The sequence below is a fragment of the Lissotriton helveticus genome, chromosome 1_1, assembly GCF_964261635.1.
Source record: "Lissotriton helveticus chromosome 1_1, aLisHel1.1, whole genome shotgun sequence".
In the NCBI taxonomy this organism is placed as follows: Eukaryota; Metazoa; Chordata; class Amphibia; order Caudata; family Salamandridae; genus Lissotriton; species Lissotriton helveticus.
In genome coordinates, this window is record NC_136057.1 from 885,075,153 (window position 1) to 885,095,690 (window position 20,538).

The 20,538-nt window shown below is 42.6% G+C and overlaps 1 protein-coding gene across 2 annotated transcripts in view; it reads left to right on the forward strand.

Annotated features, from left to right (window-relative positions):
* The window catches only part of MON2 (MON2 regulator of endosome-to-Golgi trafficking), a 1,009,595-nt gene that overhangs the window by 615,267 nt on the left and 373,790 nt on the right, over positions 1-20,538 (forward strand). For both annotated transcript variants that reach the window (XM_078675668.1, XM_078675659.1), the window contains exon 15: positions 12,878-12,990. In XM_078675668.1, coding sequence (XP_078531794.1) covers positions 12,878-12,990 — 113 coding nt within the window. The remainder of the gene's footprint in view (positions 1-12,877; positions 12,991-20,538) is intronic.

A 20,538-nucleotide genomic window follows, 5' to 3' on the forward strand; every position in this document is an offset into this window, starting at 1 on the left:
ACCCACCTCCCCTGGAAGGGCTCACCTAGTTCTCTCAGTGATACATCTAAAATGTGGATGATTCAGGCATGTGAATCTATGAAAGATACCAATACTGGATAACTGCAGTTAGCTGACGGCTATGGTTATCGGTGCCGTTCTGGCTGGCCTGTTGCCTTCCTTCTGGGTGGACTCGCCTTCTTTTCCCTTGTTCCTTGGGCCCTCTAGGCTTTTCTTCTTCTTCTTCTTGTTCTTCTGCCTGTCCTGGCATTGGATGGAAGCTCTGTTGCCTGGGGGGGAGTGGGGTGCTTCGGCCTCTCCGGCCTTGCCCTTGGTTCCTCTGTTGTGACTGTACGGGCCTCTTCAGTCTTCCCTCTTCCTCCTACCTCCCTCTTTGGGTCGGTGGTGTTCGGGTTGTGGGGGTCCTCTTGCCTGGGAGGGACGAGGTTACTTCCCTGGTCCACAGGTCTGTGGGACCCTCTGTCCTGTCCAGACTGGTGGGGTCCTTTCGCAGGCCCTCCTTCCCCATGGGTATTGTTAGGGTATCTATTCTACGCGAAGGAATCTGCGGCTAGTAGGCTCTATCAGATGTACGAGTTACTTACCTTCGGTAACGATGTATCTGGTAGAGGCGATTCTAGCTGCAGATTCCTCCACGGCCCACCCTTCCTCCCCGTTCTGCGAAAACCCTTGGGCTGGTCTTCGGTACTCGCCTCCCAGAGGGGGGGGGGGGGGGGGGGGGGGGGGTGTGTCTCCTGTGAGTGGGGTTGCCGATTCACCAACGGATCAAATTCAAGACCTGCTGTGTGTTCCATAAGGGTATACATGGCCTAGGCCCTTCGTATCTGGCAGAAAGTTTATTCCCTACAACCCAACACGTACCCTCCGCTCTAGCAACCAGTCCTTTCTTCAAGTTCCTATTGTTCAAAAGGCAAGACAGGGTGGAAAAGCCTTGTCCTTTCTCGGCCCTGGCCTTTGGAATAAACTTCCCGATTCTCTTAGGCAATGTACGGACCATCTGACCTTTAGGAAACGGCTAAAAAACTTTTTGTTCCAGGCTCAGTGCCCCCTCTAGATTAACAGCTCTTCCATCTTTATCTCTCATGTTGCTTTGTGCGCAGAGATACTCCTCCGGGAGTCGATTCTAGAGCGGTACAAACTCACAAATAAATAAAGTGCTTTCTTTTGCTCTTGACGGTGGCTCAGTATTGTTGCTGTTCTTTCCTCCACTTGGTTCTTTGGTGGATGGGGTTATGGCGCTCCTGTGCCCCACTGCTCTGGCTGCTCCGAGTTGGGAAGGTGTGCCTTCAATCTTTGCCCTCCCCTCCTTTCCTTTCCTCTTGCTGCTGGGGGTCCTGGCCGCTCCTGTGCCCCGCTGCTCTGGCTGCTCCGAGTTGGGAAGGTTTGCCTTCAATCTTTGCCCTCCCCTCCTTTCCTTTCCTCTTGCTGCTGGGGGTCCTGGCCCCTCTGCTAACCTCTAAGTTGGGGTCATCTGGTCGTGCCTCACCCTTGTTCCTGGGGGGGTGGTTGCCCTCTTTGCTGGGGTGGCTTGGAGGTTGGTTGTTCCTGTCTGTTATGGGACTGGTTCCCCTTCCTTGTTTCTGAAATAGTCTTGCATTATGAGATTACTCAAAGATTTGAGGATATTTTTCTGTATTGTACATTATTCTATATGGAGAAACCCAACATCAATAAATTGTTGGATATCTTAAGAAAAATACATATCAATCTGAATTGTGGGGGTGAGCTTCTTCAGGAGCCCCCCTGGTGCAGGGGTTCACCCTTTTGCGCACTGGTCCTTTAGACTGACAAAGTAGAGATTGGCACGGAAGCTGTAATATCAAAAGAGTATTTTATTAGGACTCATGAGTGGAACTACATCGTTACAGAATCCTCAGGCAATGTATGAGGTAGCACATGGAGTACAGAAACCATGGGCCTTTTATACTGTAGTAAGTGCAGTGTAAGCATGGAGGTTCATAAAGAGGCAGTACAAGTGTACACACAAATAGATTTTCACTTACAAGGATACATGAGAATCGCTTAGTCAACAAAATGGGAGGAGCTATAATACTGCTGACATCAGTTAAAATAGCCTGACAGTTAAATACAGGACAGGTGCATCCTAACAGCTAAGGCCTCTCTGAGCATGGGCAGTACTCAGGTTCAGTGCTGCAGGAGCTAACTAAAGATGATGACTCAGGCGTAATAGAGAAGCAGGCAACAGGGAAGAAGGGGAAGCACATGGCAAACACATGGCTTAACTAAAATGGATGCCAAAAACAAAACGGCTTCAGCTCATGCTAATAGTAATCTCTGCCAATTTCCGACAGAATAAACTTTGAGATGCTGACTTTCAGTCTCCCCAGGTATCTTATATTAAGAGTTTCTCTTTTCTTTCATTTTTTTTCTTTCCCTCTTGAGAAGAAAATTCAGTGGAAGAAACGAAGTTGTGCGGCTGCCCCTGATAATCTACCTCCAGTCACAATAAAAGTTAATATTAATTGGTGGGCAAGGTGAATTCAGATAGGGACAGTCAACGGTGGATCACTACTGTATATTATGGGCTATATTGTGGTAGTCAATAGCACAAATTGGAAGCATTATGCTGCTTTGTCAACTGTCACATTGCCTTCGACACAGTGGATTGCGAGTTGTCTGGCTGAAACTTAAATAATGGAGAATCTTGCCCGCTTTCTTTTTTTTACGGATGTTCCATGCTTCTAATTTGAAGAAAGTTGAGATTATGTAATAGGTGGCCTCATACAAGAATGTGTTTTGACTTTGACCCTCTTTGTATTAAATTTAGCAGATGCCAACACTTTGAGCATACTAATTCATATTAGCCAAAGATTGGTGGAATCCACATGCTATGTCTGCTTTATGCAGATGATCATGTCAATTAGAATGCAAAAGACCTTCAAATGAAAACTGGAGGCCCTCTTCACATACTGTAAAACATATTATTTCTCCATTACTGTAGAAAAAACGAAAACTATGATGTTGGTGGGAAAAGGCATTCATAATCAGTGAAGTGCCTGGGAAAAGAGAACATTGAAGAAGTTAGATAATGCAAGTATTTGGCAACTTACAAGTAATTTAATTTGGATTTAATAATTTGACTGATTAAAAATGAAATGCTGTGTAGGAACTAGTACAAAAGGGGGTGGTGATGGACAGGGCATCTGAACCAATCAAACACTCAAACCCAGTCAAAAGATCTGGGTTTGATCCATCACCGTTCTTTAGCCCACTCTTCCACCCCAGTTCAGACATGGCTATATGCAAATCAGTCTAACCCTGTGCCTCATGGGTACAGTCTAGCCCGAACTGCCAAGCCATGCCTTCCCTGGACCGGAAACAAGCTTCCGAGGACCGGTTTCTGGCATTACAGCCGTCTTCAGCCCGGCTTGCTTGAATCCAGTGGCAAAGTGAGCAAGGGCCTCACGTCTGAGCATACCCTGCCACACTTATGGTGGCCAAAGCGGTACAAAAGGGGGTGGTGATGGACGGGGCATCTGAACCAATCAAACACTCACACCCAGTCAAAAGATCTGGGTTTGATCCATCACCGTTCTTTAGCCCACTCTGCCACCCCAGTTCAGACATGGCTATATGCAAATCAGTCTAAGCCCTATGCCTCATGGGTACAGTCCAGCCCGAACTGCCAAGCCATGCCTTCCCTGGACCGGACACAAGCTTCCGAGGACCGGTTTCTGGCATTACAGCCGTCTTGAGCCCGGCTTGCTTGAATCCAGTGGCAAAGTGAGCAAGGGACTCACGTCTGAGCATACCCTGCCACACTTATGGTGGCCAAAGCGGTGCAAAAGGGGGTGATGATGGACGGGGCATCTGAACCAATCAAACACTCACACCCAGTCAAAAGATCTGGGTTTGATCCATCACCGTTCTTTAGCCCACTCTGCCACCCCCGTTCAGACATGGCTATATGCAAATCAGTCTAACCCTGTGCCTCATGGGTACAGTCCAGCCCGAACTGCCAAGCCATGCCTTCCCTGGACCGGAAACAAGCTTCCGAGGACCGGTTTCTGGCATTACAGCCGTCTTCAGCCCGGCTTGCTTGAATCCAGTGGCAAAGTGAGCAAGGGACTCACGTCTGAGCATACCCTGCCACACTTATGGTGGCCAAAGCGGTACAAAAGGGGGTGGTGATGGACGGGGCATCTGAACCAATCAAACACTCACACCCAGTCAAAAGATCTGGGTTTGATCCATCACCGTTCTTTAGCCCACTCTGCCACCCCAGTTCAGACATGGCTTTATGCAAATCAGTCTAACCCTGTGCCTCATGGGTACAGTCCAGCCCGAACTGCCAAGCCATGCTTTCCCTGGACCGGAAACAAGCTTCCGAGGACCGGTTTCTGGCATTACAGCCGTCTTCAGCCCGGCTTGCTTGAATCCAGTGGCAAAGTGAGCAAGGGACTCACGTCTGAGCATACCCTGCCACACTTATGGTGGCCAAAGCGGTACAAAAGGGGGTGGTGATGGACGGGGCATCTGAACTAATCAAACACTCACACCCAGTCAAAAGATCTGGGTTTGATCCATCACCGTTCTTTAGCCCACTCTGCCACCCCAGTTCAGACATGACTATATGCAAATCAGTCTAACCCTGTGCCTCATGGGTACAGTCCAGCCCGAACTGCCAAGCCATGCCTTCCCTGGACCGAAAACAAGCTTCCGAGGACCGGTTTCTGACATTACAGCCGTCTTCAGCCCGGCTTGCTTGAATCCAGTGACAAAGTGAGCAAGGGACTCACGTCTGAGCATACCCTGCCACACTTATGGTGGCCAAAGCGGTACAAAAGGGGGTGGTGATGGACGGGGCATCTGAACCAATCAAACACTCACACCCAGTCAAAAGATCTGGGTTTGATCCATCACCGTTCTTTAGCCCACTCTGCCACCCGAGTTCAGACATGGCTATATGCAAATCAGTCTAACCCTGTGCCTCATGGGTACAGTCCAGCCCGAACTGCCAAGCCATGCCTTCCCTGGACCGGAAACAAGCTTCCGAGGACCGGTTTCTGGCATTACAGCCGTCTTCAGCCCGGCTTGCTTGATTCCAGTGGCAAAGTGAGCAAGGGACTCACGTCTGAGCATACCCTGCCACACTTATGGTGGCCAAAGCGGTACAAAAGGGGGTGGTGATGGACGGGGCATCTGAACCAATCAAACACTCACACCCAGTCAAAAGATCTGGGTTTGATCCATCACCGTTCTTTAGCCCACTTTGCCACCCCAATTCAGACATGGCTGTATGCAAATCAGTCTAACCCTGTGCCTCATGGGTACAGTCCAGCCCGAACTGCCAAGCCATGCCTTCCCTGAACCGGAAACAAGCTTCCGAGGACCGGTTTCTGGCATTACAGCCGTCTTCAGACCGGCTTGCTTGAATCCAGTGGCAAAGTGAGCAAGGGACTCACGTCTGAGCATACCCTGCCACACTTATGGTGGCCAAAGCGGTACAAAAGGGGGTGGTGATGGACGGGGCATCTGAACTAATCAAACACTCACACCCAGTCAAAAGATCTGGGTTTGATCCATCACCGTTCTTTAGCCCACTCTGCCACCCCAGTTCAGACATGACTATATGCAAATCAGTCTAACCCTGTGCCTCATGGGTACAGTCCAGCCCGAACTGCCAAGCCATGCCTTCCCTGGACCGAAAACAAGCTTCCGAGGACCGGTTTCTGACATTACAGCCGTCTTCAGCCCGGCTTGCTTGAATCCAGTGACAAAGTGAGCAAGGGACTCACGTCTGAGCATACCCTGCCACACTTATGGTGGCCAAAGCGGTACAAAAGGGGGTGGTGATGGACGGGGCATCTGAACCAATCAAACACTCACACCCAGTCAAAAGATCTGGGTTTGATCCATCACCGTTCTTTAGCCCACTCTGCCACCCGAGTTCAGACATGGCTATATGCAAATCAGTCTAACCCTGTGCCTCATGGGTACAGTCCAGCCCGAACTGCCAAGCCATGCCTTCCCTGGACCGGAAACAAGCTTCCGAGGACCGGTTTCTGGCATTACAGCCGTCTTCAGCCCGGCTTGCTTGATTCCAGTGGCAAAGTGAGCAAGGGACTCACGTCTGAGCATACCCTGCCACACTTATGGTGGCCAAAGCGGTACAAAAGGGGGTGGTGATGGACGGGGCATCTGAACCAATCAAACACTCACACCCAGTCAAAAGATCTGGGTTTGATCCATCACCGTTCTTTAGCCCACTTTGCCACCCCAATTCAGACATGGCTGTATGCAAATCAGTCTAACCCTGTGCCTCATGGGTACAGTCCAGCCCGAACTGCCAAGCCATGCCTTCCCTGAACCGGAAACAAGCTTCCGAGGACCGGTTTCTGGCATTACAGCCGTCTTCAGACCGGCTTGCTTGAATCCAGTGGCAAAGTGAGCAAGGGACTCACGTCTGAGCATACCCTGCCACACTTATGGTGGCCAAAGCGGTACAAAAGGGGGTGGTGATGGACGGGGCATCTGAACCAATCAAACACTCACACCCAGTCAAAAGATCTGGGTTTGATCCATCACCGTTCTTTAGCCCACTCTGCCACCCCAGTTCAGACATGGCTATATGCAAATCAGTCTAACCCTGTGCCTCATGGGTACAGTCCAGCCCGAACTGCCAAGCCATGCCTTCCCTGGACCGGAAACAAGCTTCCGAGGACCGGTTTCTGGCATTACAGCCGTCTTCAGCCCGGCTTGCTTGAATCCAGTGGCAAAGTGAGCAAGGGACTCACGTCTGAGCATACCCTGCCACACTTATGGTGGCCAAAGCGATTATGAATCCGAAACCGGTCCCAGGATGCTTGTTTCCGGTCCAGGGAAGACGTGGCTTGGCAGTTCGGGCTGGACTGTTCCCATGAGGCACAGGGTCAGACTGATTTGCATATAGCCATGTCCGAACTGGGGTGGCTGAGTGAACTAAAGAATTTTGATGGATTAAACCCAGATCAGTTGACTGGGGGTGAGTGTTTGATTTGTTCAAATGCTCCGTCCATCATCCCCTTTTGTATCGCTGTGTAGGAACTAGAGCATTAATTCAATTAATTCAATAGCAACATTAGTGACTGTTGTTCAGTGCATTAATCAGAGCCTACAAGGGCAAGATACCATCTATGATACTGTATACTTCTAAATTGCTGTATAATTATCCCAGATATCCCTGGTTTCTATATTGTTTAAAATCAATCTTCCTTCATGAAGAAGGATTCAGTCATTATGCTGTGAAAATCAAGTTACCTCTTTGACAGACATGACAGGAATTTGGGTTTTAAGGTCTTTTAATAAACTAACAGAGAACAAAATCTATTGCTGCTGCTGCTGGAAGGAGACTGCATTAAATGAATGACCTTCGACTAATGATTTACTAAAGCATTTAAAAATGATCAAAGATATCAAAGTGAGAATTTAAAAGATGGGTCTCTTTTCCTTTGAAAATCGTTTTTAGTGGATAGCATTACAATTATCAATAAAAAATGATATTTGTCTACATGGCAGATAAACAGTCAATAGCTCCAATGCTAAATGCTCCAGGGCATTCTGTGTTTAAAAAGAGTATGTTATAAGCCAATTGATGTGTGAGGTGCTAAAATTCTGCTTGGGTTTAATCCCTTTGTTGCAAATTCACCCTATCTGCCGAGTGCCTCCAGATTTTGGGCTTCTTTTCCTGAACCCTTTTTTGTTGACTATAGGGCTCTGCACAGTTTACTATTGCTTACCAGTGGTAAAGTGTTTGTTCTCTCCATATTAAACCTGGTAAAACATGCCTTAAGCGGGGTCCAGTATCTTCCCTGGGCTGGATTATTACAAGAGTGTCTACTAGGGTTATGTAAGACCATATTGCAGCAAATTCAGTGTGCAACAACCAGACCAGTCAATTTTACTGGCTGACTCTATTGTAAGAGGTGGAAAATAGGCCAACTGTTCTTAGTATGTCTACCATCTACCACCAATGGAAAATCATAAATGCCAAAACATCTCATGATTAAAGGTAGTTTGTAATTCCTAAGGAAGGTTGTAAGGCTACCAATGCATTCCCGGCTGCCCCAAAGGATGTGCTGGAACTCAGAAGGAGACACATTGAGAGCCTGGGCCATGACAAGAATATAACATACCTTGTAACACGTAGAACTGCAGTCAAAATTTGTAATAATTTTGTCCCTGTCATTTTTACCACTACATTGAAGGTTGCATCAATTCTAAAGTAAGGAGAGTCAAACTAGTCAGTAGATAGTTATTTAAGTGAGTATTTCTATAGCAGGTTACCACCACCTAGAGGTCTCTTAGCGCTGGCTATTAAGGGAGATAGTCAACTCACTCATTGAAGAGCATAGTTTTCATCTTCTTTCTGAAGAGTGAGTGAAAGATAATACTCTTGATGTTCAAGGGTAGCGAGCTCCAGAGTTTTGGAACCAATATGCAAAAGGCTTTGTCCCAAAAGGAGTATTTGTATAAGGTAGGGACATTTAGAAGAAGTTGAGACGTAAATCACAAACATCGAGGAAGTTGGTATCAGTTTATTTACAATGAGAGAAAGTCAAGTGCTGGGTCAACCACACATTTGTGGATTGAGCAGGGAACTTCAGAGTGAACTCTCTCATTGATCGGAAGTCAGTGTAACTGGGTTAGAACGGGTTGTGTTTTTCTAAAGATGGTGATAAATTAACGATTCTAGCTCCTTGATTTTAGACGAATTTAGGTGTTTTAATACTATTTTATATAGCTTTAGCTGTATTGCATTGCTTAATCAAGTCTAGATCTGATCAAGGTTGAAATGGGGGGTTTTCTGCAGTTAAATGCATGAGACTAGGTTAAAGTTTACGTTGCAAGAAGAAATTGCTGAAGAAACCTGGGAATTTATTTTCAGGTGAGCCTTTTTTTACACCCAGGCTTTTCACACAACTGCTAGGTTTTGGGAAAAGTCCACATGAAGCATATTCCATTTGAGAGGACCATGCAGAAGGGGTTTGTCCTACCATTAAAACCTCTGTTTTTCCAGGTTTATTTTAAGCCAACACTTAACTTTGCTAAAACATTCTTTAAATATGGTAGAGTGTGACTGTGTTTCTTTTTAATCTAAACATCATGTATGTGGCTACTACATTTCTTAACCCGTTGGCTGCGGGCCGATTCCCCTGCTGTGGAGGGGGGAGGAGGGAACGCGCACAGCGCCCCGGTGCTCATGGCGAGCTAAGCTCGTCTTGGACCACGCCCGTTCCTAAGAACGCCCAGCACAGCAGGGGAATTAGCCCCGCTTATGAGTGTTCTACCGGTCATGACTATCTCAGCTCGTCATGAGCACACGAGAGCCGTGTCTCATGACGAGCTGAGCTCGTCATGAGCGTGGGAGGGGTTAAAGAGACGTTGCATTATTGCATCCATTCATGATTTTGGCATCTGATTCTAACTAACTTTTTACTTTCTGTAATGAATATTTTGACATTTAAATAAATCTGTAAACTGAGAACTGGAAGAAGCATATTTTGGCTTATTTTCCAGTAATCGCCTTAGCTGATTTATTGAGCCAAGAATTATTTTTCCCCTTCCCGCAAATTAACCCTTCTTAATGTTATTTGCGTTGGAGCATCATCAACGTGTTGCTGTGCCTGGACCATGCAATCATTTAGAGTCTATTGGCACTACTTAGAGACAAATACTTTGAATCATGGGTGGGATCTTTTCAATCGTGAACATCTGTAATAATACTCTAACAAAATGAGGGTAAAGGGTTTGCTTAGGCTCATTCATATTCAGTTCAGTTGAACTTAATATATTACCCTTAAGCAATGTATTTTTCAAACCAATGCAATCAGTTTATGAGTTGACGTACCAAATTGTAAATACATTTGCAAAATAAAAACAGTTTTAAAATGTAAATAATGTTTCGTGACTCATTTGTTATAGGTGTGTGGAATATCAAGTTTCAACTGAGAGAGTGGGGGTTTCTATATCTGTCTTCGGGTGTAATCGTTAAATAATCTCCTCCACTGATTGTGTGGACCTTTATTAGTCAACAAGTAGAAGTAAGGAGCAATCATCTACATCAGTCCAATGAATGTCTGACAAAATGTCGATATTAAAAATATTGACCTACAAAAATATAGCAACAAAAATGTTGATTACAAAAATATCGACATGCTATCTCTAACAAGGTGAGTACAACAATATCGAAAAATATATATTGTCAAAAATATCGTAATTAAAAAATATCGTTTTTTTCAATTAAAAAATTTAATATAAATAAAATAATACTTATAAATGTAATAAACATAGTTAAAAATATGTTATAATATTTAAAATTAATAAATATTCATAATTTAATAAAACATTATAATATACATATACTACATAATATATACTTCCTTAATAATAACTTTTAAAAATAATTTTAATAACTTATAAATAAATAACAATATTATAAAGTACAAATACATTTATATACATAAAATAATAATATAATTAAAAATTAATAAAAATGTAAAACAAATTTAAAAAAGTTAGTAAATGTTGGATAGCGTAGGGGAAAAAATAACTATTCCAACTGCAGAGAGTGCAACAGTAGGGAAAGTATTGGATAGCGTAGGGGTAAAAATTACTATTTCAACTGCAGAGAGTGCAACAGTAGGGAAAGTATTGGATAGCGTAGGGGTAAAAATTACTATTCCAATTCCAGAGAGTGCAACAGTAGGGAAAGTGTTGGATAGCGTAGAAGTTAAAAATAACATACTTATAAATAAACTAATATTTTAAAATATAAAAAAACTGAATTATTAAATAAATATAAACTATTTGCAAATACCAATTAATTATTAAAAACATAATTAGCAATACATAATTAAGTAAAAAGTATTAATAAACACCAATTAATAATAATTAATTACCAATTAATATTTAACAGTAATATAATTAACAAAACAATTAATTAAAATACATTTTACTTAATTATATTTAAATTACTTCCCACCCTAATAAAAATATCGATATTACTTACCTTCGAAATTCTGTCCCTTCGATATTTAAACATCGACATTATTGTATGTCAATATTTAAAAATCGATATTTTGTCTGCCTACCCAATCCAATAACATGATAAATCATTTATGACTTTTGTACAGTCAATAAAGAGAGTTTTGTATCAGTTAAAGGGTTTTTATTTTTAAGTTCTTTTAGTTTTTATTCATTTTATTCAATAAGAATTAATCTTTTAGGCATCACCATTAGAAATTAACATAGCACAATAATTAATATTTCAAAAAAAGGTTGAATAAGACACTAGTCAATATCACAGTGATTATCATTATAATGCAACAAGCGTATTCTATTAAGGAAGTTTCCTAATTCAAATATTTAGAATTAGTTAAAATAAGGTGTCATTTCGGATACTCAATAAAGATTTCTGATGAGAGAAAGCAATGCATAAGTGTAAAGCCTCTGCATGTCAAGCTGGAAATTATACTCCGCTCTTAAATCAACAGACACTCAAAAAAATGTGCTCAGTAACCGCCAGAGGTAGGGAAGTATCGGAAACTCAAACTCAAAGATGAGTCCTGTCAGAGTAGGAATCAGACTGCTACACTAGGAACACACTAACATAAACATACACTATTCTAAGTTGCCACATTATTTTCTTTCAACTTCTACATCCTCCAATAGGATTTCAGCAAACTCCTGGCAATAGACAAACTCCTGATTGTCTCAGACTGGGAAAATAGACTTTAGACATTAGACCATGAAAAGTTGTGTAGTTGGCATTTTGTGGTCCAGACTGTTTTTCTCATGACTCGTTATTCCTATTGCTTCTGCTCCTCCCGGTGAGAACCTAGCTATCTAATAAAAACAGGTGCCTATTCACTAGCCAACAGAAGGTTTCTGGAAAATTAGAACATGTGAAAAAAGAGAGAAAACATCTTGTGTAAACAATGATTCAACGTAAAAACAGGCCTTTGAATGTGAATGCATTATTTTTCAGTTAAAATGGCATCAACAGTTAACTAACTAGGCCAGCACTTGTTTACTTCACTTGCATGCTTATATCATTATCCCATTATTAATGGAAAAAAAATTTTTTTTTGCAAATAAAATTTCACTCTGACGCAACTAATCATGCTCCAGACCAGTAAAGGATACTAACATGAGAGAAACCCATACAGCAGTTTTCTTTGCTCCAGAAAACGTAAAGGGGACATCCAGCGTAGAGAAAACTGTTTTCTTTGCCCTGTACTGCATATTTAGCATTATATAATATATATATATATTTTTTCTATAATATCTCCTGGAGTTTTGAGATGTATTGGTAGTTATGTGCGATGTGTAGTTAAGGCTTAGTTACTACATGTGTCGTCGGCATTTGTAAATTAACTAATCATTCGTGCACATCCCTGATGCAATGCAGTAGTCCTCTCCATCCTTTGAGCCCATAGATTACTTTTTCTTTCCAGTGAATTTACTGTACATGAGCGAGGCCACTGTGGAAACACATTCTTCTCCTTTCTATTGTCCTTAGCTACTGCCTCGCAGCTGCCCACTCAAATTGTTGCTGGAGAGCCAGGCATCAGGCTGGGCTAAGAAATTTCCTTCGCAAATATGTAGAAAGATGGGCATTATCCAAGATTTTAGGGCCAAAACATTTTAATGTCAGATACCGCCATAAATTGTCTAGAGTTCACAATTTTTTTACTTTAGTAAATTTGTTTAATAGCAGCAATTCAAAGAAAAGGACTGAAACACAAGAATATCAACTGATTTATGGTGTAAATTAAAGTTTGCTCAGAATTTATGAAATGGTGCGTTTTGCCTCTTATTCGGGGGTCATTCATACATCTGTGTAATAAAAGATGATGGTGTTTGTTTGTTTTAGCATATTCAATACAAGGACAGAACGTGCAAATGATCAGTCCGTCCAGTGAGTCTCATCAGCAAGTGGTGGCAGTGGGGCAGCCATTGGCAGTTCAACCCCAGGGGTCTGTCATGGTGAGTATGCACTGTTAAAAGAAGTGTCTATTACAATAGCTTTGTAGAATGCATGGAGCAGTATAATATCATTTTTGACTACTGTAACAGTAGTAATTACTGTAGGTACAGGTTAATTTGTTGAAGTGAAAACAGAAATAATGTCTGCATCATGTAATTAGTTCTAGTGCATTTATGGGAAGGGGAAATCCATCTCTTAGATGTGGAACTTGCCAAAGCACTTCTACTGAGAAATGTAATGATTACAACTTGTATTTATTGTTTATTTAATTTGCGTAGTTCAGTGCCAAACATTTTGACTTGTGTCAACTTCAGTACTTTTTATTGTGCTTAGGAGCTGATTTACAAATTGCCCTGTTTAGTACTTAAAGTAGTGCAACAATAGTACTACAAATATGCTATTCAAAAACTTGCAGATGGAGGCCAATGCCGCTCCTATCTTTACAGTGCAATGGACAAGGGGGAGTGGCTTGAAAATGGGAAATATTTATTACTGAATAGTAGCGGATTAGGGAAATAGAAGCAGAGATTTAGGAAAGGACATGCTAATAAACAAACACACCCATAAAAGAGTTACACACTTTCTATGCTATTCACAAAATATAATTCTAAATTTAGTACAGCTCTTAGGGACAAAACAGTCTCAAATGTACTCAGTTCAAGTCATGGTGTAAGTCAAGTACTACACATGGACACTCATGCGACGTGATGTGGCATGTCAAACTGCCGACTTTAGAACTGGGGAACCAGATCAGAATCCCGGTGTAAGCTCAAACTTCTGTGATTGTGGACAAATCAATTAATCTGCCTATGCCTAAAACAATGAAAATAATTTGGCCTTGTTTAATGTAATCTAGTTTCATGTACAGCTCTCTAATGCTTTTGGGCCAGGTTCGCAATGTGTAAAATTGCAACACAAAAACAAACAAAAAATAAACATAGTTCCTGCTGCAGTTCCATACAAGTTGATGGAGGCACCATATAAAAATAGGGAACAATAGAAAAATAATAGGAAATGCTGTTTATGACTTTAACACTTTTTAAACAAATTATTTTTCTTTCCTTTTTTAATGTGTAATTTAAACAAAACACAACAAAGCTTAAAACACATGAAACACCCCTGCTAATGCAAAGTGAGGTAACCAACCACAGGTGATACTCATTGCCCCATCTAGTCACATGTAGGCTGACCACACAACAACCTTTTTGCCTATCATATGTTAGTGAATGCCTTAGTAGCTTTGCCCCTCATTCATTTGAGGAGGAAGGAGTTTAAACCTCTTAAGCATGTCCTGGAAAGCAGTCATTGCTAGACACTGCTTCTCACCTGATGCAGTCCTTGACATGGTTGCATACTGGGAGCAGGATCTTAATTAACCTACAGCCCACTCGCAGGTTATCCCTGCCCATGTCAATATACTGGCTGCACTCTATGTCCTGGCCGCTGGATCTTTCCACATGGTAACTCAATGTAGGCATCTCACCGGCAAGCCAGTTTTGATACTTTTACCAGGTACTGGGATGTCTCTACAGAAGAATGTACCAATATATTGCCATGCTGCAGTCATTGGAGGAAAGTGAAAGGGTGGCAAGAAAATATTCGGTGCCTTTTTCCACCTCCCTGTGTCATAGGTGTCCTTGATTGCACACGTGTCAAATCAACCACATCACCACGGGGACATATTTCCGCAACAGACACCTCTGGCACTCCATCGATGTGTCAGCCATCTGGAATACCAGGTGGTGACTACACTGATGTCTAAGTTGTCTTTACTGGATGGTACATGACAGCTACATCGTCTGACAGTCACATCTTGCATATTAGCCGATTGATGTGGTGTTTAGTGACCAATGGCTCATAAGTAAATTACATCTCACACTAGGGGGCTGCATGTGCCTTTGTGGGATGGACTTTCAAATATGCTTATGACTCACTACAGCAAAATAGATACACATTATCCTTATAGTTACCTCATATATGTATACATGATGCAGTGGATTTTAGATTAGAAACACATTCTCACCTCTTATCTGCTAAGGCTTTTCCACCCTAAATGCTGAACCTGTTTTTCGATGTGTGGGACACTTTGGGATTAAACTTTCATGACTCTTCTTTTAATAAAAAAAAGAATCTAGGCCAAATGTGTCTCCTCTTCCCATCCCCCTATATTGGAGACTCTGAAGGTAGCCAGGGTTTGTGGATCTATATAGAGGGAACCATGAAAAAAGGCTAAATATAGCAATTGGTTACCTTTTATTTTTTGGGGGAGAACAGGCAGAGTTGTAAACAAATCCATTTCCTAACCACAGTTTTTACATTTTTCTAACTGATAATCAATTTTTCCTACTGTGTTGATTTCTTTCTACTTGCAGTTGTAGTGGAAACTGGTGTAAAACCCGTAGCTGAACTCTGGAAACTAGACATTCCTGAAAAGTAGACAACATTTGGAATTCTGTCAATGGCTTTGTGGTTTTCCCACAGAAACTAAGCAATGAAGTAAAAAATTATGTAAAAAATAGAAATAGGTGACAATGTTTACATTTGTAGTTTTATTTTTACCTGTGGTATAGTGCTACATTTGCCAGACCCTTCAGGTCGTACTGAAATATAGTGTTTGTTGGGTGTCCAAAAACAGGAGAAAACCAGAGCCAAGAACTGAGCTGAAGCTTATAATTCTATTACATAGTGTACCTACAATGCAGCAATTCGTTTGGTAAAAATCAAATTTATGGAAAATGAGTATATAGGTAACCTATGCCTTTTTTTAAATGTGCCCAAGGTACTGAGTTTTAGAATAGTGGGTAATTATAGAACTCTGAATTAGGGATTACCCATACTATCATGGAATCGAGAGGGCATTTTGAAAACCATGTTCTTTCTTGCACACTTGCTTACATTTGGACGCCAAAAATGGAGAACAATCTAGTTGATAACATATCTTCTACTCAGTGTTTCCACACTTCTTCCGATAAAAACAGTACTCCACTTGTGTGACTTAGCCCTTTACCAGGGACAAGAAAAGTCCCAAAACACGTTGTGGAGACATCAGAATTTCTCATTAAAAATGTACCCAGTTTGGAAGCCAATAGCTGCAATATTTAGGCCTTGGCTCGGCCTCTACCATGTGAAGCGATCCAAACCTGGACATTCTTGAAAAGTAAATACACAGGGGAGTTCAGGGTAATGTAACTTGCATGGATCCCACTGACTACTTTGAACTCAGAATGCCGTACAAATGTCAAACTTTGGCTAAAGTGTAACTTTTACCGTAGAAAACTGAAGTAAAATCATTTACATAGTATGCGCAAGTATGTAGATATACAACTTATTACCTTAAATTTTATGTCATCATGTCACAATCCAATCCCTGTACCATTTATCCCCCCAGTGCATGAACAAAGTCTGTGACCTCCTGCTCCATGCAGCTTTCTGTGCTGCACTGAAAGTGAATGGAGACAGACCATGTAATTGTTGTTAGTGTTAGACTACCAAATTAACTACAAGGGATGTCTCCTCCTCCTCCTCTTCAGTGTTGTGTGCAGTTTGAAAGCTGTATGTTGTTAATTTTTGACTGCTGGATCAAGTAGTCCGAAGGGGAAAGCACAGCCTAGGGTGTGGACAGCATTTATAAGTGATTGATTGCAAATTGACACTGAGTACTAACTCTCCACTCAGAAATGATGAAAAGCAAAAAAGTGGAACGTTCCACCTCACTGTAGTAGTAAATATACACTTGAGTAAGTATACATCTGTATATTTACCTTTGTGCATCACGCTCAAACAGTGCACTTGCAAAACTAGACGAATATCATAAGCACAAAAAAAATGTAAAAGATACACAGCTTTATAGATACGTAGCTCTATAGAGCAAAATGGTTGAACTATTTCACATTAAAACTTCCTTAATGTATTTACCTTTCTGCTGGACCATAAGATGCCTTTTGCATCACACCAAAGTTTGTCCCTTACGTTCTCCCTATACTATGTCTTAAATATTTTGAGTACAATAATTTGAAGAAACTTATGAGAAATATGCCAAAGCCTTGAACCAACTCTGGTTTTTCTTGGCTTTTATTGCTATTGTACGGGTTGTTTTTGTCATGCTAAAACCTATGTATCATATTCGTGTTAATCCTGAATTTACCAATCAAATATTCTGTAATACCTCTAATAAAATCATAATTATCTAACATTAACATTAAAAAATTTCTAAGGGCTGCCTGCCTATTTGACAATGCATGCTTCAGGGAATCAACCCATTGCGTTTTAGCCTGACTACATCATTGATGGAAATAAAATTGCTCACATCTTCAAGGTTTGAATTCTGGGAATGACAGTGGCCAGCATCCTAATTTCATCAGCCCTTCAGATCATTTAGGAAAAGTATGTTAAATTTCATATTTAAAATACAGTTTAGTTGGTAATGCTCATTTTTTTAATGAGATTTTTTTTGAAGAGCCCTTGAGGTCACCATTTAACGTTTCAAACATTCATTCTGACCAGTGAAGCTCCTTATGTACGGAAATAGATGCCTTAGACGATATTTCTGCAGAATCCTATTACAACACTGTTTCCATGTCACACACTGTATTATTAACATAGAAAATTCAAATTCACTCAAAATGTCCCTGTTTATAAGACCAATCCAATGTGATTGCCTACAGTTCTACCTCCATATTTCCAATTAAAATACAATAGTGTCTGGACATTCTGGGACAAACTTTTTTCTACATTGGAGAATTGCTTGGCCAAATCCGAATTCTGTAAGGACATAATCCAAAATTCTGATATACATCTACAGCTTCCAGGTTTTCTCACTGTACATTGACATAACTCTTACGATTGTGTGAATACCCTGTAATCAGGTTCCTAGATGTGGAAAAATTGAGTTTATCAGCCGGCTAACTGAACTTAATGAAATAATTTGAGATCAGATGGAGCCTTATGTCAGATTTGCCCAAAAGAACCAAATTATCGATGTAAATTAGAGGTGTCAGTAGCCTACTCTCTATTAGCCAGCCTCATTCATATGGTGGTAGCATTGAAATCCAAGCTATCTACTAAAGATGGAAGAGTGCAGTATTGCTGTGCAGACATTTCTGCTGGATACTTCTAACTTCAGAGTGTCACCTTAGAATACTCTCCCTGTACCAGATGGTATCTGGAAATCTCTCTCCATCAATACAATTGCATGCTGCACAGCTTTGCAGCACCCCAGAAGTGATACAGCAGTGTTGCACACAATCCAGTTCTTTATTCCTGTAGCGGTTACGGGAATAATAGGCAATACGCTGATTCTAGTAGTTCTGGGCTTTATTTTAGAATATAGTGTATCTGAGCTTTTCTGTCTATTGGTTCGTGCCGGTCTGGGAGAACGGCTCCTTGCTGCTTTCCTGATGCCGGAAGCTGTGGAGTCGGCTCTTCGTCCTCGGTCGGGTGCCCGCCGAGGAAGGTCTCCGTCTACTTCCGTGGTGTTCTTTAGTGGCCGTAACCGGGAAAACAAAAGGCAAGGAAACGGTGCATCTATATCCGTTTTGTGTTGTGGCTCACAGGGAGGGGAGTGAGGGACCAAACACACGTGATATACTCTGTTACTAATTGCCGAGGTGAGGGTTATTGTGCTCAGGGTAGGGGAAAACCACCAGGGAGAATGGGATCCCGGGTTTAGTCCGACGCTATGGTTTTACGAGTGACCCAACCCCGTAGCTTGTCACGCACCTGGTTAAGCCATACACCTCCCCCGGGTGTATGGCTGGGCGACTCGTGGTGTCGTTGGCCTCCTGGCGTTCCTTCCTTGCCGTCCTCCGTTCGGTCCTCTGGCTGTCTTTCCTCGGGCCCGGTCTTCCGTCGCACCGCTCCTCTTCTTGCTTCTCTCCCGTCTCTCCGCTCTTCCTCGGGATACACGTCCTTCCTTAGCTCCGCTCTGCTTCCGTCTTCCTCCTCGTCTCCTTCCTCGCTCTGGGTGAACAAGCACACCTTTGATTCGTCCATCCCGGCATATGAGGTTTCCGTGTCCTGTAGAGACTCCTCCCACTCCGAAGTCCATTCGGAATTAAAGGGCCAGTGTGTGGATTGCGTGTCTACCTCTGTTTCAACGTTCTGTGGAGAGGAAGAGGTAGTGTTTAACATTTTACTAGTTTCAACTCCTTTATATTCATTACGTCGAGGTGACCCCGCTGTGTTACACACCTCCCCCTCCGGACACTCACGATCGGGGAGTGGATGACGTGATAGGAAGTCCGCCCCAACATTCTCACAGCCCTTGCGGTGATGTATAGAAAAGGAGTATGGTTGCAGTGAGAGGAACCACCTCAAAACTCTCGCATTATTGGCTTTATTGCGTGCCATCCAGAGCAAGGGAGCGTGATCAGTGAACAGTTCAAAACGGCGGCCTTCCAGGTAATACGCCAGTTTTTCAATGGCCCATTTAATGGCCAAGCATTCTTTCTCGACAGTAGCATATTTCAATTCCCTAGGGAACAACTTCCGGCTGACATATAAAATTGGGTGATCGAGGCCATCCTGACCAGTTTGGGAGAGCACTGCTCCAATCCCGTAGTCCGAAGCATCAGTGTGTAATGAGAACGGCCGGGTGAAATCAGGGGAAACCAAAACTGGTGTGGAAGTAATTACGGACTTCAGAACTCTAAATGCCTCCTGCATCGGTACTGTGGGACGTACCGGTGAAGACGCTCGTCCAGCGTTTTTCAGGGCGTCAGTGAGAGGGGCCACAATGTCCGCAAACTGTGGGATAAAGCGTCTATAGTAACCCACTAGTCCCAGAAAGGAACGCAACTCCCGTCTTGTGGATGGGAATGGAGTGTCCGCAATGGCCCTGACCTTCTCAATTTGTGGTTCGATCAAGCCATGCCCCAAGACATAACCAAGGTATTTAACTTTATTAAAAGCTAGTTTGCATTTCTTAGCATTGACAGTGAGGCCAGCTTTTCTTAGTGCTTGCAGAACCACAGATAGGTGTCGGAGGTGAGACTGCCAATCTGGACTGTAAATCACAATGTCATCCAGGTAAGCCGATGTAAAATCTGACAACCCTGCGAGAACATTATTCATTAGGCGCTGAAATGTAGCCGGCGCCCCATGAAGTCCAAATGGAAGGACCGTGAATTCAAAATGACCCTCCGCTGTTGAGAAAGCCGTTTTTGGGATGTCTTCGGGTCGCAGAGGCACCTGCCAATACCCTTTCGTTAAGTCTAGGGTAGAGATGTATTTGGCCTGTCCTAGTCGCTCAATTAACTCGTCCACTCTTGGGATGGGATATGCGTCGAAGAGTGAAATTTCATTAAGAGCCCTAAAGTCCATGCAAAACCTTCGATGCCATCAGGTTTAGGGACCATCACAATGGGACTCGACCAATCGCTTTTTGATGGGCGAATCACCCCCAATCTCAGCATTTCGTCAACTTCAGCCTTAATCGCATTTCTTCTGGCTTCGGGGATTCTGTAAGGTTTAATCCTAACCTTTTTGTTGGGTGGAGTGTGAATACAATGTTCCGCCAGGGAGGTCTTTCCAGGTCTGTTGGAAAAAAC